The sequence below is a fragment of the Eretmochelys imbricata genome, chromosome 6, assembly GCF_965152235.1.
Source record: "Eretmochelys imbricata isolate rEreImb1 chromosome 6, rEreImb1.hap1, whole genome shotgun sequence".
Taxonomy (NCBI): domain Eukaryota; kingdom Metazoa; phylum Chordata; order Testudines; family Cheloniidae; genus Eretmochelys; species Eretmochelys imbricata.
In genome coordinates, this window is record NC_135577.1 from 92,517,942 (window position 1) to 92,545,155 (window position 27,214).

General features: G+C 51.2%; 1 protein-coding gene across 2 annotated transcripts; it reads left to right on the forward strand.

Moving 5' to 3' along the window:
• Nucleotides 1–199: 199 nt before the first annotated feature.
• Nucleotides 200–6,627, forward strand: AHSA1 (activator of HSP90 ATPase activity 1). 2 transcript variants are annotated; one of them, XM_077819197.1, is made up of 9 exons: nt 355–495; nt 1,074–1,264; nt 1,479–1,561; nt 2,005–2,122; nt 3,020–3,108; nt 3,513–3,647; nt 4,704–4,805; nt 5,649–5,700; nt 6,224–6,627. In XM_077819197.1, exons 1-9 carry the CDS (start codon nt 416–418, stop codon nt 6,394–6,396), a joined length of 1,023 nt encoding a protein of 340 aa, XP_077675323.1. In that variant the 5' UTR covers nt 355–415; the 3' UTR covers nt 6,397–6,627. The 2 variants fall into 2 exon arrangements, with proteins under 2 accessions (XP_077675324.1, XP_077675323.1); XM_077819198.1 differs by lacking the exons at nt 355–495; nt 1,479–1,561 and adding an exon at nt 200–348 and having other exon boundaries at nt 6,224–6,625.
• Nucleotides 6,628–27,214: the final 20,587 nt, after the last annotated feature.

Below are 27,214 nucleotides of genomic sequence, written 5' to 3' on the forward strand. Positions count from 1 at the left end.
GCCTTGTTGCCGGGGCCTCCGTCCGCGGAGGTTTGGACTACGAGTCCCAAGAAGCCTCGCGAGGAACGGGGTGGGCGTTCACATCCCGCCACGCATCGGCGGCGGAGCTGAAATGATTCCGCCATAACTGGCGGAAGGCGCAGAGCTGTGAGGCCCGGCGGGCGCTCGGGGCGGCGGACGCTGTGTCGGTAGCGACACGGCCAGACGCGGAGGGAGGGAAACCGCTCCGCGCGCCCCGCCCGAGCCGGAACCAAGGTGTCGGGGCCCCGCCCCGACCGGACTGTGTCGGGGGACCGGAAGGACTGCGTGCCGGCGGCGGAAGCCGGGAGGCGGCGGCCGGCGGTTCTAGTAGGTTCCATAGGCGGGCGGCGCGGAGGAGCCGGGCTCGGCGGCGGCGGCGCGTCCGGAGGCTCCGATGGCCAAGTGGGGGGAGGGCGACCCGCGCTGGATCGTGGAGCAGCGGGCGGACGCCACCAATGTCAACAACTGGCACTGGTGAGCAGCGGGCGCGGGGGCCTGGCTCCATCGGGCCAGCGAGGCCGGGCGCAGGAGGCCGCTCCGTGCTCCGCAGCGATCGCTGCCTGGGGACGCGCTGGCGGCCCGGCCCGTGCCGGGAGAGGCGCAGGCGGGGGAGGCCGCTCCCGAGCGTGGGGACCCTGCCTGGGGGCAGCACCGCACCTGCCCCGCCGCGTGCACGGCACTGGCGGGCAGCAGAGGCCCCCGCTCAGGGGCGCCCAGTGCCTCGTTGGGGGGCCACGACAAGGGTCGTCACTGAGCACGGCCTGACCCGTCGGTCACGGGGCGTGAGCATCTTGCCCCGAGCCCTTTTCCTCCTGCAGCCTCCCTGATGGCGGGAGAGTCGGGTTGGGCGGCCAGGTGGGAGAAGGGAAGGGACTGGATCCCCGCAGCAGCAGGCTCAGTGAAGGGAGCCTGGGATGATGCGTGGGACAGGGCATCAGAGACCGGTCTTGATGTAGGGAGGGGAATGTGGAAAGAGATTGGGTGGGTGGGTGGGGGTGGGGCGCAAAAGCAAAATTTTCCAGAGTGCTCTTACACCACTTCAATCTTTACAGGACTGAACGGGATGCTTCTAATTGGTCTACAGAGAAGCTGAAAGTTCTGTTTCTGGCGGTGAGAGTGGAGAATGCGGAGGGGGCCTGTGAAGTGACAGAAGTGAGTAAACTGGATGGAGAAGCATCCATCAACAACCGCAAAGGGAAGCTGATATTTTTCTACGAGTGGAATATCAAGCTGTCATGGACAGGTGAGTCATAGTCTCTGTTTTCTCTCAGGGCAAGGGTCTAGCACAGGGTTATGGACAGTGTTTTCCAAGGCTTTCCCAAAAGTGGGTCAGCGGGGTTTTGAGAGGAAAGTCACTTTTCTGAGAAATGGTATGAGGTTGCCCCTCTGCAGCAGTCAGAGCAAGGAAAGCTGAACCGAACAAGCCTTTTTAATCAGAGTATAATTGCTCTCTACAGGCACCTCAAAGTCGGGAGTGAAGTATAAGGGGCATGTGGAGATTCCCAACCTCTCGGATGAAAATGATGTTGATGAAGTTGAGGTAAGCACAGTTATGGCTAATACTGCTGACTGTGCCACTTCATTACCAAAGGGTCTCACAGCACTAAATATTCCCATCTTAACTCTCTAAAGCAGCCCTATAAGGATGTAGCCCATCATTGTTCTTTGATAGACCACCTAGGTTTATCCTGCACCTCTACCAGATAGGCAGCATATCTTTTAGCTTAAAGAGATCTGGTTTTCAATGCTGATTTTTGTCAGAAGTGGAGCCATAGCAGCTATAGACAGCTGAATAGGTACTGAAATTATTGTGAACTGGTAGCACATGAGGCAACGAGTTATAACAAAGTTATTAAAGCTCCTTCATAGCTTCCTCTGGAAATGCTTTCCAGGTTGAAGCATTAGTTATGATGCTAAATCCCGTCTTAATGGGACCATGTGAGTGTGATTTTTGTTTACCAGGCCCTTGTCTGTTTTGCTTAGGTCTCCATCAGCCTTGCCAAAGATGAGCCTGACACCAACTTAGTGGTCTTGATGAAGCAAGAGGGCACGAAAAAGATCAGGAATGCAATGAGCACTTACATCAGCATGCTCAAAACAGGTACATAACCGTGAGGGAGAAACCCCCCTGCAGCTGCTAAATAGCGACTGGGGGAGAGTTGCTTCCACCTCAGAGTTCTTCAGTGGGAGAAGCAGGAAGCTACAGTAAAAATTACCTTTTCATTGCTGAACTGCAATCAGATGACCCGGAGCAGGAGGCTTCTTTGAAGTCTTTGCAGTAAACTGATCTCCAAGCTTTCTAGCTTAGCTTAGTAACTGTATCCACTTGTACCTCCATTAGCCTGGGGGGATAAACAGACTGGGCGTTCCACGGCACTCTGTAAAGCTAAGCATATCCATAACTGAGTTGAAGCCCAGCTGTTGAGAAGATTATGATGACGGTACAATTGTTCATGTGTAGGTGAAGGAGGAGAGAGACTGAGGCAACAGTGACTGACATTACTGTGGTATGGTGGAGTCAGGCTCTCTCTTCTTTCAACTTGTCAAAGAAATATGTGGTGTCTCCTTTTCTATATATAATTGTCATTGACTCCTTTGGGGCACTAGCTGTGTGTCACATGTTCCTCTTTTCCAGGATACTAACAATACATAGAAACTGTATCTAGCTCTAGCTGGATTTGTGGTGAACTGACAACTTGAGATTTTTTGCAGCAGTTGTTTTTATGTAAACCAATCATCTTTTTTGACCACCTGAACACACTTCTTATAAACAGAATTCAAATCTCCCTGAAATGGGTGGCCGTGCACGCTCAAGGGGTTTGTTGCACTCTTCTCCCAGTTCACATTAGGCACTCAAGTTCTGTTCAGTACAACCTTTCCAGTCATGACCTTAATCCAGGGTCAGGCTTTTCCAGCCTTGTGTGTCCTGCAGCATGTTGAGCAGCTAAAACATTGACCTGATCTTTGCTAGGTTCATTGCCTATTTCTGTCTTTCCAGAGTTCACCCAAGGCATGATTTTACCTACAGTAAATGGGGAACAAACAGAGCCAGCTCCTCAGCTGGCAGCTAAGGCAGAAGACCACAAGGTAAAATAAAGCATCCCATCGATGTTCTTGAAGTCCTGGAGAAAGGAGCAGCATGTTAGATGCATCTGATGTGTGTGATAGGTCAGGCTACCTACTTAGACTCTACAGTACCTTCAGCAATGGATGCAGTCTGTGATTGCTTGCCTGGGTATTTGAATTTGCAATGTGGGATGTTCCCTAACTCAAATCTAGTATAGTCAGTAACAAGGCTGAGTGTTAAAACTTCTTGTTACTCCATGAAGCATGGTAGCTCCTAAACAAATTTTTCCAAGATACTTATTCCTGTCCTTTAAGTGTGTGATCAACTGCGTTTATTTGAGGGTTCTGGGAAATAAGATGTTTCTAAAGTGCTATGTATGCACTAAGGATACAATTCAACATTGAGCTTCTTAATGTTTCCTTAGACCACTGCTAGTACTGTCACTGCAGCACCTCAGTCTAACCCCGTAGGCATCAAGATTCCCACCTGTAAGATCAGTTTGAAGGACATTTTCTTAACATCTCCAGAGGAGCTCTACAGAATTTTCACTACGCAGGAGGTAAACTAGCATGGTCGGGGAGGTGGGCCCAGAGGAGCTGGGAGTAGTACACTTCTGCATTAGAACAGCTTAGACTCAAGCTGCTCAGGAGTGATTTGGCAGCAGATGCCACCTCTGAGGAATAGAGACCTTCCCACCCACAAACCACTTGGTATTGACTCTCTTGCCAGCTCAGGAGTAGGGGAGGCAGTGTCCTGGCCTCCTGAAAGTAATCCTCAAGCACATAGTCTGTTTCTCTCTATGCTCTGGGGGGGGGGGCAGGGGTGAGGGGAATGGCATACTAGACAAGGGACTGTACTATATGGACTTAACTGTCTCTGAACAACTTTCCTAGGCTGGCTGCTGTAGATGAGTTAAACCACAGGAACTGCCAATCTACAAGTGTTCGCTCTCCCTGCATGGTTTACAAGGCTGTCGATGCCAACCTACCTCCAGTCCTCTCTCTTCAGGAAGCAGCCCTAGCGGTGGCATTGCCTATGGCAATAAGCGTGTGGGGTCTCTGTAGGCCCCAGTACCCAGTTCTGTTTCTGGAAAATCACATCCCGCTTCCTGAGAGCCAGGCTTTAATTGGGGATCATCAGATCACATGAGAATGTCTTGGAGTAATGTAAAATGCACTTAGGAGAAACTGTTAGAAAGGGCATAATGAGAGTTAGGGGGCCCTCTATAGATCTGGCATGGCCCCCATCCTGTGAGAAGCAGGTAAAACACTTTGTTAATGGGGTGCTGGCATTACATGCCTCAGGGCTCAAATCCTGCTTTCCTGGCTCTGAGGGAGCTTTTCCTTGGTCCACATCCCCATGGAGCTCTTCAGAAATGGGCTAGAAAGTGGAGACACTGCTCCATCCCCATCCTCAAAATGCAGACCCTAAGCTTTCAGCCAAGCGCTTGTTCCAGAGAGCCCGGTGCTCTTGTGCTGGAGTGGGAGACATTAAGCAGCAGCAGCAACTCCCCTGCCAGCAGGTTTCAGAGTCCCTGGCGCAGGTTATGAGGAGAAGGTTGTGGTGCTTCCAGTCACATGAGTCCTGCAATGTCTCAAGGCCTGTCTCTCTGCAGATGGTCCAGGCTTTCACCCATGCGCCGGCAATCATAGAGGCTGATAAAGGAGGGAAGTTCCACTTGCTAGATGGCAGTGTCAGCGGCAAGTTCATTGATCTAGTGAGTACCAGCTGGTGCAACTGTATCTTGTTCAGAAGGAGCCTTGGTGGCCAAGTTACACCTTCCCTGCAGTCTTTTATCCGTCTGCTCTGTACCTCATCTCTACAGCCCTGCGTGGATACAAAAATTTGGATCCACGTCTGATCTGTAAAGATGGTAAACAATACAACCGCATCCACAGATGCGGATATCCGTGGATTTGCAGGGCTCTACTCGCCTCCTTAACTGTCTTCCTGATTGAAACGCTTTCCCTTGTGACTGCCATTCTCCTACAGTCACCCTTGTTGATGAAGGTCTTCTTCATTTCTGGGAGCTGGGAGATCTGGCTTCTATTCCTGGCTCTGTGTGACTTTGGGCAAGTTTGAGTCCAAGGTCAAGTCATTCTACCTCTGTCTGTCCTCCCACTCATTGTCTGTCTTGTCTGTGTAGTTTGCAAGCTCTTTGTGGCAGGGACTCTCTCTCATTATATTAGTACAGCTCCCAGCATAATGGGCCTTAGATCTTAGGGCCTCATTATAGTAACACCTAATATATAAATATATAGAGCATTCAGAACTCGATCCCCATAAGGATTGTATATGGTGGGGAGAATACTTTGAATCAGTGTTGCGGTAGCAATAGTGTCTCTTCTCCCCTCAGTGCTTCAGCCTAACGGGGCCCAGCGTTCACATAATAGGATATAGGGACTCTAAGAGTCCCTCTCCCTCTAGTTTTGCTTTCTGTGAGTCTCTGAAGTGAGTCTGATGCTTTGGGTCATGCTCAGTTCTGAGCATTGGCTAACATGGAATGGAGCGGGATTAGCAGGGCAAACGGCTGCCTGTTTATTCCTTTCTCTTTACCTAGGTCCCCGAGAAGCAGATTGTTATGAAGTGGAGATTTAAATCTTGGCCATCTGGTAGGTAACCTGAAGAACCAGACTACAGAGTTCCAGCCCTTGTCTGTAACTGAATGAATCCTGCCATGGCTGCACATTGGCTGGTTTGACTGGAGGGGGGCGGTACTCTAGGTTGCACTAGTATCTGCTTGGTGATCGTAACACCCCGCAGTAACCCCAGGCCTCTCCCAGTTGAGTGAGTCTGGATGCTGTGCTGCTTCCTGGGCAGATGGACGGACTGGGAACACTGCAGCAGCACCCCATGCTCTGCCTCAAGGCTGTCTGCTGCAACCCCTTTGGCAGTCTTGCAAGCAGTGTTGAGGGGGACACCCCCTCCTCCTGGAAGGAAAGCAAGTGTTGTACAAGACATGAGGGAAGGGGTTGTGCACCAGGGGAAGGTTTTGGGAGGGATTCTGTGCCCTCTGGTGATGGGACAGGTGTGCTGCTCTTACCAGCAATGTTGGGTGAGGATGTGGCTGTGCTGTCCAGGGTTTGTGCCTTATTGCATGGTGCTGATGGGGAGATTTTCCTTCGGCTCTTCTAGGGCACTTTGCAACTGTTACCTTGAACTTCACTGATAAAGGCGGCGAGACAGAAGTGCGCTTGGAGGGGAAGGGCATCCCTTCCAGTGAGGAGGAGAGAACAAAGCAAGGGTGGCAGCACTACTACTTTGAGGGCATTAAACAGACGTTTGGCTACGGTGCCCGCTTGTTTTAACAGCGGCTGCCAGAGAGAGTCTCTGTCCGAAGATTCTGCCGTGTGGACTGATTGCTTCTCGTCTGTCCCTTTTTTGGTGCCGCTGCTGTGAAGAGCAGGATGAGGAAGGCCACTGAGCAGCACTGCTTGTAGCCCCTTACTGCTCTGTGCATGTCTCCTGCCACAGGGGAGTCAATGAGGGGTTCTTACATGTACATACTTTTATTGCTAAATAAACATAACTTAAAAAAAAAAACAAAGGGAGGTTCTTACATCCTCTGATCTCACACTCAATTGAATCTGGAAGGGTGCTGCTCATGGAGATGAGCACCAGCCTCAACAGGAGTTACTAGTTTGTGCTTTAGCAAAGGGGATCAACCTCACAGCAAGTGTACAGCATTAGCTTAAGGCAGCAAGTTTCGGAGAGTCCACTGATCCCCTAGGCCTGCTACTGGTAAACAGCAATGGACCAAATGCCCGGGAGAGAATGTTTAAAAACCCTCCTGTTTCCTCTTCAGGAAGCCCCTCCCTGCACACAGTCCCAGGCTAGTCTCACCAACTCACTAGGCTGGCCTGCTTCGTGAGAATGGACATCACTTATTGTCCAAGAAAATCAGTAACTCTCCAGCTCTTCCAAACCACAGCTAGGAAAACTTCCCCCTCAAAGAGAGGACAGGGAATGGGCATGGAGCCTAGGCCAAAGCAAACTGCTGGCTCTAGCACTGGTGGTTGGGGAGCAGTGAGGTAGGGCCTGTTCCCAAGGGGATACCATAAAGGGGCAATGCCCCAGGCTGAACCCCACTTGCTCTGCTAATTCTAGGGGTGGGGAAGAGAGAGTACTGCCTGTGGGTTTTAACTCTGGCATGAATCAGGAAACTGAAGGCCTCTTTTTGCCTCAGAACAGGGTGAACTTCTCCCATATGCCATCTACTGCCAACACTACTCCCCCTCCAGTGAGCTGGAGGGAACAGAGAGCCCTGCTCTATCCCCCCTGAGCTCTGGCAGAGACATAACTGCTGGCCCCATGCCCAGAGTCATGCAGTATTACAGAGGAGGGGACCTTTTATCCTGTTGGAGGCTGTTTGTGCTTCTGCGTTAGTTGTACCGTGACCTACCCCCTCTAGGTCTCCTTTCTACACTAACTAGTGTCTTCCTCTGATCATTTCTGTTAATCCCTTTGTCTCTGGCACGCAAGCACAAAATTCAAGGGGAGATTGTGCCACTGATCCCTTTGTGCAGCCTTGTCTGTCTTTTTCAAAAACAGCATGCATAAATGGGTGACTTTTGTTTTCCAGAACAGCACTGCTGATAAAACTGCAATAGGCTGACACTAGCCGATCCCTCCAACAGTGATGGGAAAACTCACAGGCGAGAACCTGTGATGGGCGGAAAGTGATGGTGCTCCAGCAATCAGCAAGTTGACTCAGGCTGAACATACCCTCACTAGGGGTGTGCTAGCTATGCACCTAGCTGACCACGGGGTGGCAGCACTGGCCCCCAATAAAGTAGGATTTGATCATACCAGCTGGATGTGGAGCACCACAAGGCAGGCTCCTCTAATCACCTGCCACTGCAGGGTTAGGAAGTGGGGGAGAAGAGGACAGTAGCTTGAGTGGAATTTTAATTGCTCTCTTCTTCACAAACCCCAGTTTGATTTGGGAATCCTGCTACTGCCATAACAGAATGGCCCATAGACAACTCCTGAGGGACAGGCAGCCCACAAGCACAAAGACCATGGAAGCACAGGGTCTTGCTTAGAGGCTGCTTAGGAGAACTAAGTTAGTGCACAGCTGCAAAGTTTCCTGCCTGGGCACAGTCTGATTGACTGCACTCAGCAAAGCAACACACTTGTTCATTTAAAACACTGGAACATTGCCACAGCTGGAGCAGGGCAGGTGCCAGTGATGAACCCGAGGCCTGCCAAGGGATATGAAAGGAGCCTAAATCATGGAAGGAATTATTGCTGTGAATGGCATCAGGTCAAATCTGCATCCTTCCATTTGCAGATGCTGTCATTCTCTGTGGGGCTTTTCCCCAGCATACTAGATCATATTAAACCTTACCACAACAAAAGAGTCAGTGTAACCCCAATGCTCAAAAACAGCCCATGGGGCAGACCCTCAGTCTGCATACAGAAAACCAAGGACATTTTTGGACAATGATTTGACATAAATCAACATGAGGGATTAAAAGGTGCCTAAGACTCTTATTTCAGCTCAGCATAGGAGGGTTGGGATATTTTAGAGATGGCTTGCCGTTAATTATGGAAAAGCCCAGTGGCCTGGCTGGTCCAGGGCCAAGTCTTACATCTTATCTTTCTATGTGGATGTTTGTTATTGCTATCCTCTGTGATACCTCCTGGGATGCAGCCCATGCTCCTTAGGGGCGCAATGAAGGCCGATTGCTCTGCCTGAGGCTTGCATAGCCCTCAAGTTTATTTCCTTTCAGTGATTAAAGCCCCTCTTGGGAAGCCACAGAAACCACTATCCCACAAAGGCCAGGGGCTTTCCCCCAAATACCCTTGAAAAATTGTAAGCTCAGTGCCCCAGTTCTGGAGTGCTGTTTAGGTGTGGTGAATGCTGTCACAGTTGCCTTAAGCAACTCAGAGATGGCACATTGGAGACTAGCCTAAAGGAAAATTAATGGGGTTTCTCCATCCTTCCAGCCTGAATTTTTTATCTGGTCAGGCTTACCCACTCATAGTCTCAGGTCGAGCTAGCAGGGTTTAGGATACAGCCCCAAGCATGCTCATTTAACTCCATTCAGTGCTGTACTCACCACCCTTTCAGAGCGATGGGGGACATGGTTGTGCTGCAGAGGCTAGGGGCTCTTACCTCCCCGTGGGTCTCAGTTCTGGCTCCATGGATGTAGGCTCAGGCATTTCACTCCTAGGGAGGAGAGCCTGGAGAGGCTGTAGCCATGCATTCTCCACCTTGGTAGGCAACAGCGATGCCCTTCCCTGAGGAAAACACTCTTCACCCTCAGCCCACCACACTTACCCCTGCTTGCTGCACCTCACAGCAATAGCAGTGGGGGTAGGTGAGAGCCTAGCCCCCCTGCTGATGGATGGGGTCAGACTGCAGCCTCTGCCTGTGGGGAGTGAGAGCACGCAGCTCCCCCTGGGGCAGCTGAGTGCTGGGCTGAGGCCTGGGTTTGGGGGTGGGGGGGAAGGCAGGAGGGACAGCAGGTTCTTAGTGCATGGTGGGGTGGGTGAATGTCGCTCTTGGCGCCCTCCCAGACCAGTACTAGCTCTTCAAACCCAGGCTGGGTGCCTGCAGGGAGCGGCAGAAATCCACTCAGTGCAGCAGCAACTCAGCGCCCCCTCCTGGTGCGTGTGTCCGCATCTCGCCTTGCAGCACAGTCGGGGGACACACAGGCAGGCAGTTCAGCTGCTGCTGCAATGCTGGGCATGCCCACAGCAGGGACACCTGCCCAAGTGAGCAGCACCCAGCTCAGGGCCAGCCTCAGTGAGGCTGGAGCAAGCTGTGCCAGCATGAGCACTTTGGGGTAGGCTTGCGAAGCAGCTCCCACCTCCACACAACCCTATTCCCCCACATGTAACCAATGCCTCTCAAGAGTGCCTGCATTCCAGGGATGCCTGGGCTGATGATGGGGCGGGGGGGCGGGGGAGGGGGCTTGAACCTCTGCACCACACTCCAAGCTCAACTCATTCACTCTATGTACCAAACTGGGGGATCTGAAGGACTCTCCCGCCAGGGAAATGCAGCTCAGCTGCTTGTTCCTTTCACCTGGCTCAGTGACATTTTCAAGGCTCATGGCAAGGAAAAGGGCTTGAGCCTTGGGGGGGCCAGGGGGGGTTCCCCAGTGGCAGCTCCTTTAACAGAGGGCTCACTTAAGCCGCCTTCCAGCTCCTCTGGGCTCTCTGCCTGCAGTGAAGTAACAGCTGAGAATGTGGGGGGAGGGAAGAAGCCCCCAGCAGCCTGTCACTGCTGTCCCCAGGCAGCTTAGAATCATAGAATCATAGAATATCAGGGTTGGAAGGGACCCCAGAAGGTCATCTAGTCCAACCCCCTGCTTGAAGCAGGACCAATTCCCAGTTAAATCATCCCAGCCAGGGCTTTGTCAAGCCTGACCTTAAAAACCTCTAAGGAAGGAGATTCTACCACCTCCCTAGGTAACGCATTCCAGTGTTTCACCACCCTCTTAGTGAAAAAGTTTTTCCTAATATCCAATCTAAATCTCCCCCACTGCAACTTGAGACCATTACTCCTCGTTCTGTCATCTGCTACCATTGAGAACAGTCTAGAGCCATCCTCTTTGGAACCCCCTTTCAGGTAGTTGAAAGCAGCTATCAAATCCCCCCTCATTCTTCTCTTCTGCAGGCTAAACAATCCCAGCTCCCTCAGCCTCTCCTCATAAGTCATGTGTTCTAGACCCCTAATCATTTTTGTTGCCCTTCGCTGGACTCTCTCCAATTTATCCACATCCTTCTTGTAGTGTGGGGCCCAAAACTGGACACAGTACTCCAGATGAGGCCTCACCAATGTCGAATAGAGGGGAACGATCACGTCCCTCGATCTGCTCGCTATGCCCCTACTTATACATCCCAAAATGCCATTGGCCTTCTTGGCAACAAGGGCACACTGCTGACTCATATCCAGCTTCTCGTCCACTGTCACCCCTAGGTCCTTTTCCGCAGAACTGCTGCCTAGCCATTCGGTCCCTAGTCTGTAGCGGTGCATTGGATTCTTCCATCCTAAGTGCAGGACCCTGCACTTATCCTTATTGAACCTCATCAGATTTCTTTTGGCCCAATCCTCCAATTTGTCTAGGTCCTTCTGTATCCTATCCCTCCCCTCCAGCGTATCTACCACTCCTCCCAGTTTAGTATCATCCGCAAATTTGCTGAGAGTGCAATCCACACCATCCTCCAGATCATTTATGAAGATATTGAACAAAACCGGCCCCAGGACCGACCCTTGGGACACTCCACTTGATACCAGCTGCCAACTAGACATGGAGCCATTGATCACTACCCGTTGAGCCCGACAATCTAGCCAGCTTTCTACCCACCTTATAGTGCATTCATCCAGCCCATACTTCCTTAACTTGCTGACAAGAATACTGTGGGAGACCGTGTCAAAAGCTTTGCTAAAGTCAAGAAACAATACATCCACTGCTTTCCCTTCATCCACAGAACCAGTAATCTCATCATAAAAGGCAATTAGATTAGTCAGGCATGACCTTCCCTTGGTGAATCCATGCTGGCTGTTCCTGATCACTTTCCTCTCATGCAAGTGCTTCAGGATTGATTCTTTGAGGACCTGCTCCATGATTTTTCCAGGGACTGAGGTGAGCTGACTGGCCTGTAGTTCCCAGGATCCTCCTTCTTCCCTTTTTTAAAGATTGGCACTACATTAGCCTTTTTCCAGTCATCCGGGACTTCCCCGGTTCGCCACGAGTTTTCAAAGATAATGGCCAATGGCTCTGCAATCACAGCCGCCAATTCCTTCAGCACTCTCGGATGCAACTCGTCCGGCCCCATGGACTTGTGCACGTCCAGCTTTTCTAAATAGTCCCTAACCACCTCTATCTCCACAGAGGGCTGGCCATCTCTTCCCCATTTTGTGATGCCCAGCGCAGCAGTCTGGGAGCATTAGCTTTTTCCACATCCTCTGTCACTAGGTTGCCTCCCTCATTCAGTAAGGGGCCCACACTTTCCTTGGCTTTCTTCTTGTTGCCAACATACCTGAAGAAACCCTTCTTGTTACTCTTAACATCTCTTGCTAGCTGCAGCTCCAGGTGCGATTTGGCCCTCCTGATATCATTCCTACATGCCCGAGCAATATTTTTATACTCTTCCCTGGTCATATGTCCAACCTTCCACTTCTTGTAAGCTTCTTTTTTATGTTTAAGATCCGCTAGGATTTCACCATTAAGCCAAGCTGGTTGCCTGCCATATTTACTATTCTTTCGACTCATTGGGATGGTTTGTCCCTGTAACCTCAACAGGGATTCCTTGAAATACAGCCAGCTCTCCTGGACTCCTTTCCCCTTCAAGTTAGTCCCCCAGGGGATCCTGGCCATCCGTTCCCTGAGGGAGTCGAAGTCTGCTTTCCTGAAGTCCAGGGTCCGTATCCTGCTGCTTACCTTTCTTCCCTGCGTCAGGATCCTGAACTCAACCAACTCATGGTCACTGCCTCCCAGATTCCCATCCACTTTTGCTTCCCCCACTAATTCTACTCAATTTGTGAGCAGCAGGTCAAGAAAAGCGCCCCCCCAGTTGGCTCCTCTAGCACTTGCGCCAGGAAATTGTCCCCTACGCTTTCCAAAAACTTCCTGGATTGTCTATGCACCGCTGTATTGCTCTCCCAGCAGATATCAGGAAAATTAAAGTCACCCATGAGAATCAGGGCATGCGATCTAGTAGCTTCCGTGAGCTGCCGGAAGAAAGCCTCATCTACCTCATCCCCCTGGTCCGGTGGTCTATAGCAGACTCCCACCACTACATCACTCTTGTTGCACACACTTCTAAACTTAATCCAGAGACACTCAGGTTTTTCTACAGTTTCGTACCGGAGCTCTGAGCAGTCATACTGCTCCCTTACATGCAGTGCTACTCCCCCACCTTTTCTGCCCTGCCTGTCCTTCCTGAACAGTTTATAACCATCCATGACAGTACTCCAGTCATGTGAGTTATCCCACCAAGTCGCTGTTATTCCGATCACGTCATAGTTCCTTGACATCACCAGGACCTCCAGTTCTCCCTGCTTGTTTCCAAGGCTTTGTGCATTTGTATATAAGCACTTGAGATAACCTGTTGATCGCCCCTCATTCTCAGTATGAGGCAGGAGCCCTCCCCTCACAGACATTCCTGCCTGTGCTTCCTCCCGGTATCCCGCTTTCCCACTTACCTCAGGGCTTTGGTCTCCTTCCCCCGGTGAACCTAGTTTAAAGCCCTCCTCACTAGGTTAGCCAGCCTGCTGGCAAAGATGCTCTTCCCTCTCTTCGTAAGATGGAGCCCGTCTCTGCCCAGCACTCCTCCTTCATGGAACACCATCCCATGGTCAAAGAATCCAAAGCCTTCTCTCCGACACCACCTGCGTAGCCATTCGTTGACTTCCACGATTCGACGGTCCCTACCCAGGCCTTTTCCTTCCACGGGGAGGATGGACGAGAACACCACTTGCGCCTCAAACTCCTTTATCCTTCTTCCCAGAGGCACGTAGTCCACAGTGATCCGCTCAAGGTCATTCTTGGCAGTATCATTGGTGCCCACGTGGAGAAGCAGGAAGGGGTAGTGATCCGAGGGCTTGATGAGTCTCGGCAGTCTCTCCGTCACATCGCGAATCTTAGCCCCTGGCAAGCAACAGACTTCTCGGTTTTCCCGGTCAGGGCAGCAGATAGATGACTCAGTCCCCCGGAGGAGAGAGTCCCCGACCACCACCACCCGCCTTCTTGCAGAAGGAAACCCATCTCCCCACGTTGGTGAAGTTTAAAGCCACGTGGTGCAGGGCGACTTGCCTGAGAATTGGCAGCTGAAGCTTTTGCAGGGCAGTGGAGGCAGCCCTGAGCTCCTGCCACTTGCCCCACTGACCGCACTGCCTCCTGTAACTCCCAGCACCCGCTGTCTCGGCCTCTCTGCCACAGAGCCTCACACATCGCTGCTGGGCTGGGCATGCCCAGGCCTGGGAACGAGGGGATGCCATGCAGCTGCGCATGGCTCCTACACCTGGCTGCGGCAGTGCTGACATACCCAGGCTGGTCTCAGAGCAACAGCACTCCAGTTAGTTCAGGGCACCGCCATGCAGTTACTGGTGTGGGTGGGGAGAAGGTGCTTGTGCCCGTGGTTGGTGTTGGGAGTGGGGTTCCTCAAATGGCTGCAGGGGCAAGAGAAGACACGGGGTCTAGCCAGAAGGGGCCCATGGGAGCAGAAAGACCTTTATCCCTGAGGCTCCGTTCACACAGCTGTTCATCCAGATGAGCTGCAGCTGCATTTACCGCAGAGCCCGGCTACGGCTGAAGATAGGAAGAAGCACCTGGCACTGGCCACTGTTGACGACAGTACACTGGGCTAAGAGGACCATTGGTCTGACCCAGCATGACCGTTCTTATGAGGCTGACTATGAGCTGTCAATGTGATGTGACTCTGAAAAAGGCTAATGCAAGTCTAGGATGCATCAGGTGAGGCACTTCCAGTAGAGACAGGGAAATGTTAGTACCATTATCCAGGCACTGGCGAGACCTCATCTGTAATGCTGTGTGCAGTGCTGATCTCCCATGTTTAAGAAAAATGAATTCAAATCGGAACAGATTCGGCGAAGGGCTACTCGCTGATACGAGGAATGGAAAACCTACCTTATGAGAAGAGACTTAAAGAGTTTGGCTTGTTTAGCCTAAGCTAAAGAAGGCTGAGGGGAGATATGATTGCTCTCTATAAATACATCAGAGGGATATAAATACATTCAGATGGAATACCAGGGAGGGAGAGGAATTATTTAAATTAAGCACCAATGTGGACACAAGAACAAATGGCTATAAACTGGCCATCAACAAGTTTAGGCTCAAAATTGGGAGAAGGTTTCTAATCATCAGAGGAGTGAAGTTGTGGAACAGTCTTCCAAGGGGAGCAGTGGGGGCAAAACACCTAACTGGCTTCAAGACTGAGCTTGATAAGTTTATGGAGGGGATGGTATGACAGGACTGCTTACGATGGCATGTGGCCTATAGGCGACTGCCAATAGCAAAAATCCCCAGTGGCTGGAGATGGGACACTAGATGGAGAGGGGGTCTGAGTTACTACAGAGAATTCTTTCCCAGGTATCTGCCTGGTGGGTCTTGGTCACATGCTCAGAGTCTAACTGATCGCCATATTTGGGGTTTAGAAGGAATTTTCCTCTGGGTCAGATTGGCAGAAGACCCTGGAGGGGTTTTGCCTTCCTCTGTAGCATGGGACATGTATCATTTGCAGGTTTAAACTAATGTAAATGGTGGATTCTCTGTAACTTGAAGTCTTTAAACCATGATCTGCGGACTTCAGTAACTCATCCAGAGGTTAAGGGTCTATTACAGGAGTAGGTGGGTGAGGTTCTGTGGCCTGCAATGTGCAGGAGGTCAGAATAGATTATCACAATGGTCTCTTCTGACAAAGTCTATGAGGCTGTGGTTAGCTGCCATGAGATCCTGCAAACACATTTACGTGAGGGGAAATGGAGCATCTCTGCTCAAGGTCACTGGTTTGAACCCAGCCCGGGGCGCCCATGCCTGCTGGCCCCTACGGAAAACAAGCTGGGAGGGTTCTCACACACAATCCCACTCCCATCAAAACCGCTACTCCCTGCAGCAAGGCCAGGGGCTGTATGCATGCTGGAGCCCAGGGGGTCCCTTCAGGGCGGAGCTGGGCCACACTGACAGAGCTGGGAGTGCGGCCCTCACTGTACCTGTTCCTATAGCCACTGGCTAATTTAAAACAAACATGAATTATTGCTTCTGGCCCTGCAAGTCTGAGGTGAGGCCCTGCAGCAGGAGAGGGGCAGCTGCCAGAGCTGTACCTGCCCTGGGGAGGGAGCTTGGGCTGCTCAGCCTGTCGTCAGCTGCTTCACCAGCAGCCTATTACTTAAAAAAAAAAAAATTCCCAGCAGCTGTATCTTGCTTTGTAGCTTCACTCAGAGCCTTGAAATCCGATGCTGGTTCCTGGCCCCTGGCTGGCGTCCCTGGGCTGCTCCCGCTGGCGAGGGCTAAGCATTTTTACCTGGAGCGGAACTGCGTGGCTGAGTGCCTCTCGCTGACAGATTTGCTTTGGACGTGCCACCAGCCAACGGCTGTCCTGGCTCTGCCACTGAGCTGTGCAGGGGCCGTTGTGAGGCCGGGATTCCCGCTGCTGTGTTACAGAGTGGCGAGAAAAGAATAGCTGAAATGCTTTCAGGGGCCTGGAACAGAGCAGGGCATGGGGCCCAACCAGCCAGGCTCTCTGCACACAGTTCCAAGGGGCAGCTGTCTGCTGCTCTGTGGGGGTGGGAGGGGGAGAGAGTCTCCACTTCCTGCTGCAGCCATGGAGCTGGCAGGCCAGTGGTGCACGTTTCCCTCCAGGCACTGGGCCCAAAGCATGGCCTGCAGGCCTGTTGGGCAGGGTTACACAGCGTGACCTCTGATGACACTCCCCCACAGCTGCAGCTCAGCTCCCTGAGGAGCCGATGGCCCTGGGGAAGTGAGAGCTTGCTGAAAGGGGGCCAGATGGACGGTGGGGCTAGGAAGAAAGGAGAGAGCGTGAGCAGAGGAGGGCAGTGAGGAGCTGAATGTTGCAAGGGACAGGGTGGGGCCACCACTAGGCACTCAAACCAAGTCACTGGCTCCCCATACCCCAGCATCAGCAATACTGTGCCCAACAAGCCTACTGCTAGAAGGTCATGGATGATGTAACCCTTACATGTAAAGATCCACTGCTGGATGAGAACCCCACCACTACCATCCCCGGGGGAGTTGCCATGACCTGCCAAGTGAAAACATGGGGGTCTCTGATGGCCAAGAAGGAATTGCCCCTGAATTTGGTCTGGAACTAGCAAATTTTGGCCTAATCTCTAACCCACCCCCTCCCTCCCCAGGTGCAACACTAGGCTTAAGGAACTTGCTGAGCATCTCTCGCCCTTTGCCCCTTCAACGCTCGGGGCCCAGGCCTTCTGGTTCACTCAACTTTGTGCACTTGGCCACACTTTTCTGGCCTATTGTCCTTTCCCTTCTGTTGACAGAGCGTCTGGGTCACTGGGCCCCCCTAGGTTTTATTTCTTGTTTTCTTGTTCTTGGGGTGGGAGCTATGGGAATAATTAGTGGGGTCCTGCTGCTGTATACACGTATATGAAAACACACTCCTTCACTGACCTCTTTGTTCCACTAGCCCTCCTTGGCCCCATGGCAGATTCCCACACAAGGTTTTCCTCTGAAAACTTCACTGACCCAGACCTGTAGAACTGCCCCCTGCCCACTCCCCACCCATTTTGAAGGGTGAAAGAAAGAGCAAGCTGCGCCGGCATGAGCACTTTGGGGGAGGCTTGAGAAGCACATGCAAGCACATGCTGAGACCATTGTGCCCATCAAATTCTGGGCATGGCAGCCTGTGCAAATCAAGATCCTTATACATGTGAATTAATGGGCAAATCCAGCCCCAGCCATCAGTGATGAGGAGCCCAGAGTGAAATGATAAAGCGGAGATCCATGAACCCCTGGAAAGCAGGGTAAATTGGGATGGGACAAATCAACCAGGCCCTACACCTTGAGGGAGAATGGTCGTGTGGTTAAGGCAATGGACTGGAACTCAGACCTGGGTCAATTTTCTGCTCTGCCACAGCCTTGCTATGTGACTGTAGGTAAATCATTTATTTAATCTCTCTGTGCTTCCATTCTCCAGCCGTAAAATGGGGATAAGAGTACTCCCTGCCTCCCACCCTTCGTCTATCTAGACCGTACACTTCCTGGGGCAGTGGCTCTCCTACTGCACCTAGCACAAGTAGGCCCTGAACTTGGTCGGGGCCACTAGACATGACCCTAAATCATAAACAGTGATAACTCCTGGCTGCCACACTGCAGTGAGAGTAATTTCTCTCCAAGGCTCTTTTTCTGCACAGCTGGGATCCAGTCCCCTGCTCTGGGACCCATGTACTTCATGTTGCAGGAAAACAGCAGGACGCTCAGAACTACGCCGCATCATGTATTGACAGAGGCCGCCTGTTGCTCCTCAGGCTGGGGTCAGCTGTGGCGCCAAGCAGATGTGGAGTGGAGCCACGTGTTGGAAAACCCAATAAACCTTGACAGATGTGCAGCCAGCAAAAAGAAGGGGGGGAGGGAACAGCTGGAAATAGCTAGGCTTTGGAAACGGTCAGAACGGATGCTTATTAACAACAATAAAAAGTGTTGCGACTGCTGGAAGTCTTGGCAAATCCTCTGGCTTCACTGGGTTTCGGCTGTGGCGGCTGCAAAGGTATCAGAGTAGCAGCCGTGTTAGTCTGTATTCGCAAAAAGAAAAGGAGTACTAGTTCTAAGACTTCTGTCCCCGGCAAAAGCATCAAAGGTAGTTTCCAAGTTAGGGGTGGAGCTCTCCATGTTCAACACCTGCTCCAAGCAGCTCCCTGTAATGCTCTCAGCCCTGGTCTACACTGTGGGGTTAGGTCGAATTTAGCCGCGTTAGGTTGATTTAAAAATGACTGCGTCCACACAACCAACCCCGCTCCATTGACATAAAGGGCTCTTAAAATCGACTTCTGTACTCCTCCTCGGCGAGGGGCGTAGCGCTAAAATCGACCTTGCTGGGTCAAATTTTGGGTAGTGCAGACGCAAGTCGACAGTATTGGCCTCCGGGAACTATCCCAGATTGCTCCAATGTGACCACTCTGGACAGCACTTTGAACTCCAATGCACTAGCCAGGTACACAGGAAAAGTTCCGGGAACTTTTGAATTTCATTTTCTGTTTGGTCAGCGTGGCAAGCTTAGCAGCACAGGTGACCATGCAGTCCCCCCAGAATCGTAGCGCATAGAAAGTTTCTAGGCTCCCCCTATCATCTCCGTCCCTGAGGTTATCACAGATTAGAAGGCGAAAAAAACACACTCGCGATGCCATTTTCCGAGCTCATGCAGTCCTCCCGCACTGATAGGGCACAGCTTAATGCATGGAGGCATTCAGTGGCGGAGGCCAGGAAAGCATTAAGTGAGCATGAAGAGCAGAGGTAGGGCGCGATACTGAGGCTAATGGGGAAGCAAAAGGACACGAAGCATCAGTTGGAGCTGCAGGAAAGCCAACAAGAGCACAGACCCCCTGCTGCATCCACTTATAACCGCCTGCCCTCCTCCCCATGTTCCATAACCTCCTCACCCAGACGCCCAAGAACGCGGCGGGGGGGAGGCTCTGGGCACCCAGCCACTCCACTCCAGAGAATGGCCCAAGCAACAGAAGGCTGTCATTCAAACAGTCTGATTTTTAGTGTGGCTACAATAAGCAATGTGGCCTTGTCCTTCCCTCCTTCCCGACCCCACCCAGGCTACCTTATCCATTATCTCATTTTCTTAAATTAATAAAGAAAGAACGCATGGTTTCAAAACAATGGTTACTTTATTTCGAAGGGGGGAGGTTGGTTGGCTTACAGGGAATTAAAATCAACAAAGGGGGTGGGTTTGCAGCAAGAAGAAACACACACAGCTGTCACACCGTAGCCTGGCCAGTCAGGAAACTGGTTTTCAAAGACTCTCTGATGCGCAGCGCACCTTGCTGTGCTCTTCTAATCTCCCTGGTGTCTGGCTGCTCCAAATCGGCCGCCAGGTGATTTGCCTCAACCTCCCACCCCACCATAAACGTCTCCCCCCTTACTCTCACAGATATTATGGAGCACACAGCAAGCAACAATAACAATGGGAATGTTGGTTGCGCTGGGGTCTGACCAACAGCGCCAGTGCCCTTTTAAATGTCCAAAGGCACATGCTACCACCATTCTGCACCTGCTCAGCCTATAGCTGAACTGCTCCTTACTACTGTCCAGGCTGCCTGTGTACGGCTTCATGAGCCATGGGAGCAAGGGGTAGGCTGGGGTAGATGTGATTGTGCAGTACTGCTGGCTGGGAGAACAGCCTGAGGCAGAAGCCTCCAACTTGCAGGAGAGCAAAGTTGCAGCGGAAGCGGTGGAGCTGTACACCTTGCCCTGGACGTTGCTAGGAGCCGGGCAGGGAAGACATTCCCAAAACCCCCGGCCAAGCTACATGTCCAATGAGGATGGCTACCAGTCCTACTGCACCATCTGCTGTAGAGTTGCAGGAGAGCAGAGTTGCAGTGGAGCCGTACACCATGGACGAGGCCGGCTAGCAGTCCTACTGCACCGTCTGCTGCGAAGGCACCCGGGAGGACCAGAACGGATCCCCCGAGCTCGTCGCTGGGGAGCAGGAGAGCAGAGTTGCAGCGGAAGCGGTGGAGCCGTACACCATGGACGAGGCCGGCTAGCAGTCCTACTGCACCGTCTGCTGCGATGGCACCCAGGAGCTGCTGCTGTGCAGCAACGCCAGCTGCTGCAGGTACTTCTGTGTGGAATACTTGGAGGTCCTGGCAGGGCAAAGTACCCCGGCCAAGGCAAAAGAGCAAGAGCCCTGGAGCTGTTACATGTGTCAACCACAGAAGTGCTACGGGGTGTTACAGCACCGACCAGACTGGAATGTACAGCTGCAAGACTTCTTCACCAGCAACAAAGGACAGGAATATGATGCACCTAAAATCTAAAAAGGCCCGCATATTTCCCAGAGTCAGTATCCTTGATAACAGAACGCCAATGATTGCATTGGCTACTTGGATCACAGCAGCCCCCACAGGAGACTTGCCCACAACAGCAGCAGTGACGGTGAGCTGAGCGGGCTCCATGCTTGCCATGGTATGGTGTCTGCAAGGGTAACTCAGGAAAAAAGGCGTGAAACGATTGTTTGGCGTTGCTTTCAAGGACGGAGGGGCGACTGACGACATGTACCCCAAACCACCCACGACAACGTTTTTGCCCCATCAGGCATTGGGAGCTTAACCCAGAATGCCAATGAGTGGCGGAGACTGTGGGAACTGTGGGATAGCTACCCACAGTGCACCACTCCATAAGTTGATGCTAGCCACAGTAGTGAGGATGCACTCTGCCGACTTAACGCGCTTAGTGTGGACATACGCAATCGACTGTATAAAATGTAATTCTAAAAATCGACTTCTATAAAATCAACCTAATTTGGTAGTGTAGACATACCCTCAAACACCACCAGGCTAGGTACAGTATAGAAGCATCCACAGCCATGACCTTGGAAGGTGAAGTTCAGAGATCTCACTGCTACATCATTTCCAAGCCTTCTCATAAACTGACCCTGATGGTCCCCTCTTAGGGCAGATAGTTCCTCCATAGTGGGGGCCTGGATGACCTCTCTCTCTGACAGCAGGCTGTGGCTTCCGAGATCTCGTGTACCACATTGTTAATGGTAATGATACTGGGAGAGCATCTTTTATCCAAAGCACTTTCCAGATGGCACACAACAGTCAAGTCACCCACCTCCACCCCAGCACATTCAGCCCCAGCCTGGGATGGCAGCAGCACGTGTCGTTCTTGTTGTTAGTTGTATTACAGCAGAGTCAGGAACAGAATCTAGGTCGTCTTACCCCCAGTCTGGTGCCCTATCTACTGGGCCACACTGACTCTGCTCACTCCATGTTCTCTACCCAGCTCTCCTAGGAGGGATGAGAAGGGGAAATAGGAGATTTCTGAGGGACACCCTCCAAAAACCAGTTCCAAAATCCAGTTTTAAAACCAGAGTGGGTATTCTCAATTAAGCCAGGATCCAGGTCAGCACAAGTGAGGCTGCAGTCTCATGCTCAGGAGCCCAAAGAGATCAAATCCCTTTGCACTCCTGGGCTTTCCACCATCAAAGACCAAGCTAACAAGCTTGCCTTGTAATAACAATAAATTTTATTGGTAAGAGACGTCTGGCACTATTGCTTCTCTTTCGGTAAAGCCTCTGCTCTCAGTTCAGATACACAACACAGCTCCACAGTGCAGCCCCATCCACCAGCATTACTTTCCCATTTCTTAAGCGACTGCGACCACCACAAACAATAAATACTGTACAAGGGAACCAAACATTACCATGCTAGGGATGGACGAACCAGCTCAAATGAAAACCTGTCTTGATCCTTCCTCCCCTGCCCCTCCCAACACAAGCCTTTGAGTTTTGAAAATTCCAGTCGTATTTGGGAAGCAACTAAAGGCATCCTGGTTTCCACACCCTCTCTTCTCTCCCATTTCTGCTGGGCACAGGAGTGCCAAAAATGCCACAGGAAAGGCTGCTGTGGGCTTCCTCCAGGAGAGGGTGAGCACCTGGAATTTGCAGCCTGCAAGGTTCACAGCAGCATCTGAACCATGTGGTTGTATCTCGGGTCTGAGCTATTTGAGGTTCGCCCATCCCTATCAAACACAAACAATAGAACGAGAAGAAAGTCAGCAAATGTGTCTGGCTCCTTACAATCCGGCTATGAACAGGGACCCAAACTATGCAGCACTCAACACCATTTCTGTTTAAAATGTAACTAACCCACTCAGCAATATACAACTTAACACAACTGAACAATATCAGTAACAACACATACATTTTAAATAAAGTGCTTTATTGCAAGTCAGAATGCAGGAGAATCCCCCTTTATGCAATTTGGTAGGAGTAAAAGAAATATATATATATATATTATATATATAAACATTATAATTAAGGGAGGTGGAGACAAAGAACTCTAATAATTGTGGCTCAACAATCTGTTTATTAGGATATAAAAATAAACCTTTGTCCAAACATCTGCTCTTCCTAGTGTAGCTCAATAAAGCTTCCTGGGTGGGTAAGGTGCTTGTGTGAGGAGAAGCACTGCTTCTTGCCCCTCGTATTTCTATTCTTGTCTATGTTTCCTGAAGTCCTCAACCAGGGAGGCAGAATAGCAACTCAACATCCCAGGAGGTTTCAACAGCAATCCCTTCCTGTGAAAGTTCTCACCAGCCCCCTGATAGGAACCGTGTGTGTTACAGGAATTATAGCATCATTTCTGGGATTATGCAGGTTGATAAATTCAGACTAACCATGAGTAAGGATGTTATTAACATGCAACGGACATTACTATAAGGAGGTCACTTATTCAGTGGCATCTTAGCCTAGGGAAGAAGCTGGAGAACATCCTGAAGCCCTCATCTCAGAAGGGATGTATGGAAAGACCCCGCCTAGGAGGGTGTGTACCTTTTTGAAAGGTAGCAAGGTTTAAAAGGACATGTTTTTAAGAAGCAGATAGACTGTGTACTGACACTAAAAAGATTCCTCCCATTACATTAGATCAAGAGTCCTCTGAAGTGGGCCAATGGCATTTGATGTGCAAGAGGCAATAAGAAGAGAGACTGGTGAATGACAAGGGATAATGTGTTTTTCCTTTCACCAATGTCTGACAATCTCACCCGCCCATTCATCTGCTTCACACACAAATATCTCCAAGTCTTCTTCCATGCTGCCCTTACACATAGAATGCTGTCCCAGAACTGATCCATCGACCACTGCCCTCAACTCCTTATGACCCACTTCTGTCACAAAGTCGATAAGAGACCAGCCAACAAGCGATGGTTTAAAGGACAGGGAGAATATAGCTGGCCCTTCGTTTATCTACCGTTAATGTCTTTTTGTCTCTAGCTCTCACTCCACCTTTCATATGTCACTTGTCAGCGTAGCCTATAAGTTCTCTGGGGCAGGTCTGGATATAGGTCTGCAGTGTGCTCATCACAATGGGGCTCCCATGCTAATCGGGGTCTGTGCATATCAAGGAACTATAATTATTAAACAATAATAATCCAATATGTGGCAGCTTGGCAAATCCACTGGTTTCTGTTTCACTAGTGACAGCGTCCCACCTGGTGACTGATGACCTGAACACAATGGTCCAGAAGTGAAAGGTTCAACGATTACAAGAAGGGTCAGAGAGAGAGAGCTGACAGACTGGGTGCTCCCTGACCCTGGAGAAAGATACTGGGACAATGAGAGAAACAATGCACAGTGATCAGCTATACAGACCTTCTGCCAATTAAGGGTTTTATCCTGACTGATCAATATTCTGCAGCAAAGTCTGATTAACCAGCTGTGCTTGTTGGAATCTTAGCATGAATTGAAGGATCCTTCAATGGCCATGATCCTATTCTTTGTCAGATTCCCTTGATTTTCTCTTTATTTCCTCTGCCAGATAAATGTTGTTTTATTCAGAATGATCTGAACTACTGCCTGTTGGGTTAAGCTGCTGGGTGCCCAGAAATAAAGACCCCGAGGGAGGCAGCAGAATAGACATTTGAGTCTTGGCTCTTGGTCAAAACCATGGGAATGTTGGGTGCTGGAAGCTACCATAGGCCAACATGGACCTGGGGAGAGCTGGAAAACCAGGGCAAGGCACCAAGCCATGTGAGTAGGCATTCTGGAGACACTCAAGATAACCACTAGGATGGCACCCATGCAATGTGGGTCAATGAGAGCAGCAGACTATGAGCTAAAGAAACAATTATTCTGTGCATTTTCTCCTACTTTGTATCCATTTTGCATTAGTCAAATCCCAGTTCTCCCTGGCCCGCAGTCAGCTGAGTTTGGACAAGCCAGCTCTGTTTCCTTACACTTCTGTCTTGCTGTCAGATTGCCACCGCTGGAAATGACACCACTCTGGATGTAGGGCAAGTAATTACCCTGCACTCCTACTGGGTAGACTCTCAGTGACAGCTTTAGGGTCAGGAAAACAAAGTTCCTTCAATTCTCAGCAGTGGGGGGTATGCTGGACAGAGAAAATAAAGTACTGAGCATTTGGAGGTCTTTCCTCCCCAGCTACTTGGGTTAGATTTGGGGATTAAACCACTTGACACGGTTCCTTTGTCATAGGAGATGAACGTCTCACCTTGTCCCTGATGTTACCTTGTCCAATTTGTGTCCGTGTATTTTTTTATAGTTTTAAGGAGGTGGGTGGCACAGCTCTTGGGACCTACCAGTGTATGGTTCACCTCACTATACTCACTCCTAGAGTAGATCCTGGGCAGGAATGGATTGAAACAGGACTCACGAGCCCCGCGGCTCATGGACAGAGGGTGCCTAGGCAGAGCAGTGAGCCTGAAGCAGAGGGACAGAGCATATATGAGCCATACCTGCTGGTTCCGTAATGAGGTGGGGTTGGGCTGCCTCATTTCAGGGGGTTGGGCAGAAGATACCATTTGGGAAGGAAGTGACATTTCTGCCCCCCAGTGATGAGTGGTTTATTCCCATCACCTATTTGGACCCCACACCCCTCGTAAGATGCTGGGCCTGGGGCTCTCCTGGGGAATGACATTTGCCACTTCCCTAGGGGGCACTAGATGTTGCTATTGCCACACTGTGACCCAGCACACCATGCACTTGTCAGTCAGCAGTGGGCAAGGCACAAGAACCTTAAGGGGATGGGTCATACCTCAGCTCCCTCAAATAATCCACAGGAACTGGCCACAGGATGGGCTTCAGCCACAAGAGAGCATCCCCAGCAGCAGAGAGGTCCATGAGAGGCTTGTGGGCCCTGGTTGGCGAGTTCTTAATCGAGGTGACAGGAGGGTGAAGCAGGCACCTTTGGCTGGGTCCGATGTTGCTTCTCGCCCCAGTAGGATGGGAACCTTGGATTGGAATCAATGACCATACCCCAAGAGCCTGGAAATGAAAACATGCTGAGGGCAAGGGCGGGGAGTGACTATCCAGGACACCAGCGCCTCCCACTCAGCAGCTGCTGCTCTTCCAGACATTCTCCAATCCCTATTGCTGCTAGAAGAAAGGGATAAAGCTCAGGAGATGGCTGGGCAGGCAGGAACGCAGGGGAATGGACTAGTAGATAACTGGGGACAATGGGGAGAGAGGGAGAGGGGACCTGGCCTTGAAGGTGCCCAGAGAGAAACAGAGCGGATGCCAATCTGCTCTTTCTAACCAGATGTCAACTTGCAGGGAGTGGCCTAGTCCATCACACTCGCTCTCCCCCAGTGCGGGGGGTGTGGGGGGGGTGATGACAATGGAGACACACTGGCTAAGGCTGCAGCTTCTCCAGGGGAAAAACCCAGCAATGGTGCAAGCATCCACATGCAGGAGTCTAGCTCCCATCTCCACATGGTCTTACAGTGTCAAAACCAGTGGTCAGCCCCAGAGGCAAAAGCCTGGTCACAGCTGGTCACCCTGGCAGGGTCTGGGCTTGCAGAGAGATCCCTCTGACTTGGGTGCTTTCTGCACATCGTTGTGAAGACACAAACAGCAGGACTGCCTCCCACACTCTGCAGAGCTGGAGAAGAGAGTGGGTGGGTACCATCTGATGGAAAGACACTCCTCAACACTGCAACGCACCAGGAGAGCTGACCTGCCAGGGAGATCCAGGTGTCCATATAGGCTGCTGATGCGACTTCTACCAATCCCCCCATCCCATTCCCTTTGAAGTGAGGACAAGGTGTTAAACACAGATATTGGATCATTTCCTTTTCCTTCCCCTCTGGGTGGAGACCAGATCTTGTTTGTCCTTATTTGACCCTGGCCCTGGCAGCAGGTGTACCTTATTATTCTCAATAGCTCTGTGAAGAGGGCATGTTTTCACATAGCTCCCAGCACCAGCATCACTACCCCATTCCCCAGCCACAAGAGCCAAGGGAACACCACGTGGGCCTTTCCCAGTCTCTTTCTTTCCAAGTCTGAACTGTAAGATCCAGGGGATACCCCACCCTGTACTCCTCACGAGGAGCCCTCTCCTAGGAGGATCCATCCCCAGGTTTTAGAGGAGACCCAGGACCTGCTAAGGCAGGCGTTTATACAGTTGCCTGATCGGATGTCTCTGATAAAGCTGCTAACTCTTTGCCTTAACAGCAAGTTTTGGTTGGTGTATTAAACTCCACCAGCCCAGCTGCAACACAAAGCAAACAGAAGCCAAGAATGTTTCACCATAAACCCCTGAGCTCCTTGTGAGACTGCAATTAACACTTCATAGAAAAGTAACAGGAGCTGTGCCCTTTCCCTTTATGCACCCCCACCCTCAGAGGCCGCTGCTTTCCATTGCCTCTAGCTGTTACCCGCATGGATCCTGTGCTATCCACAGAGAAGTAGCTAGAGTGAGAACAGCACCCCTGGGACCAATCAGGCAGCAAGGATCACCTGGGCCCCTTAGAAACTGGAAAGAAACTGGGATGCCACTGTGAAAAGATAGATTTAAAACCAATCCCTGTGGTTGGCACCGACAGGGAGCTTGCATGTAAGGCCAAACGCTCTGCCTCTCCCCCGGACTGCTTTGTTTCCAAGGGAGTGACAAGCAGGGGACGACTCCAGAGCCTCTGTGGCCTG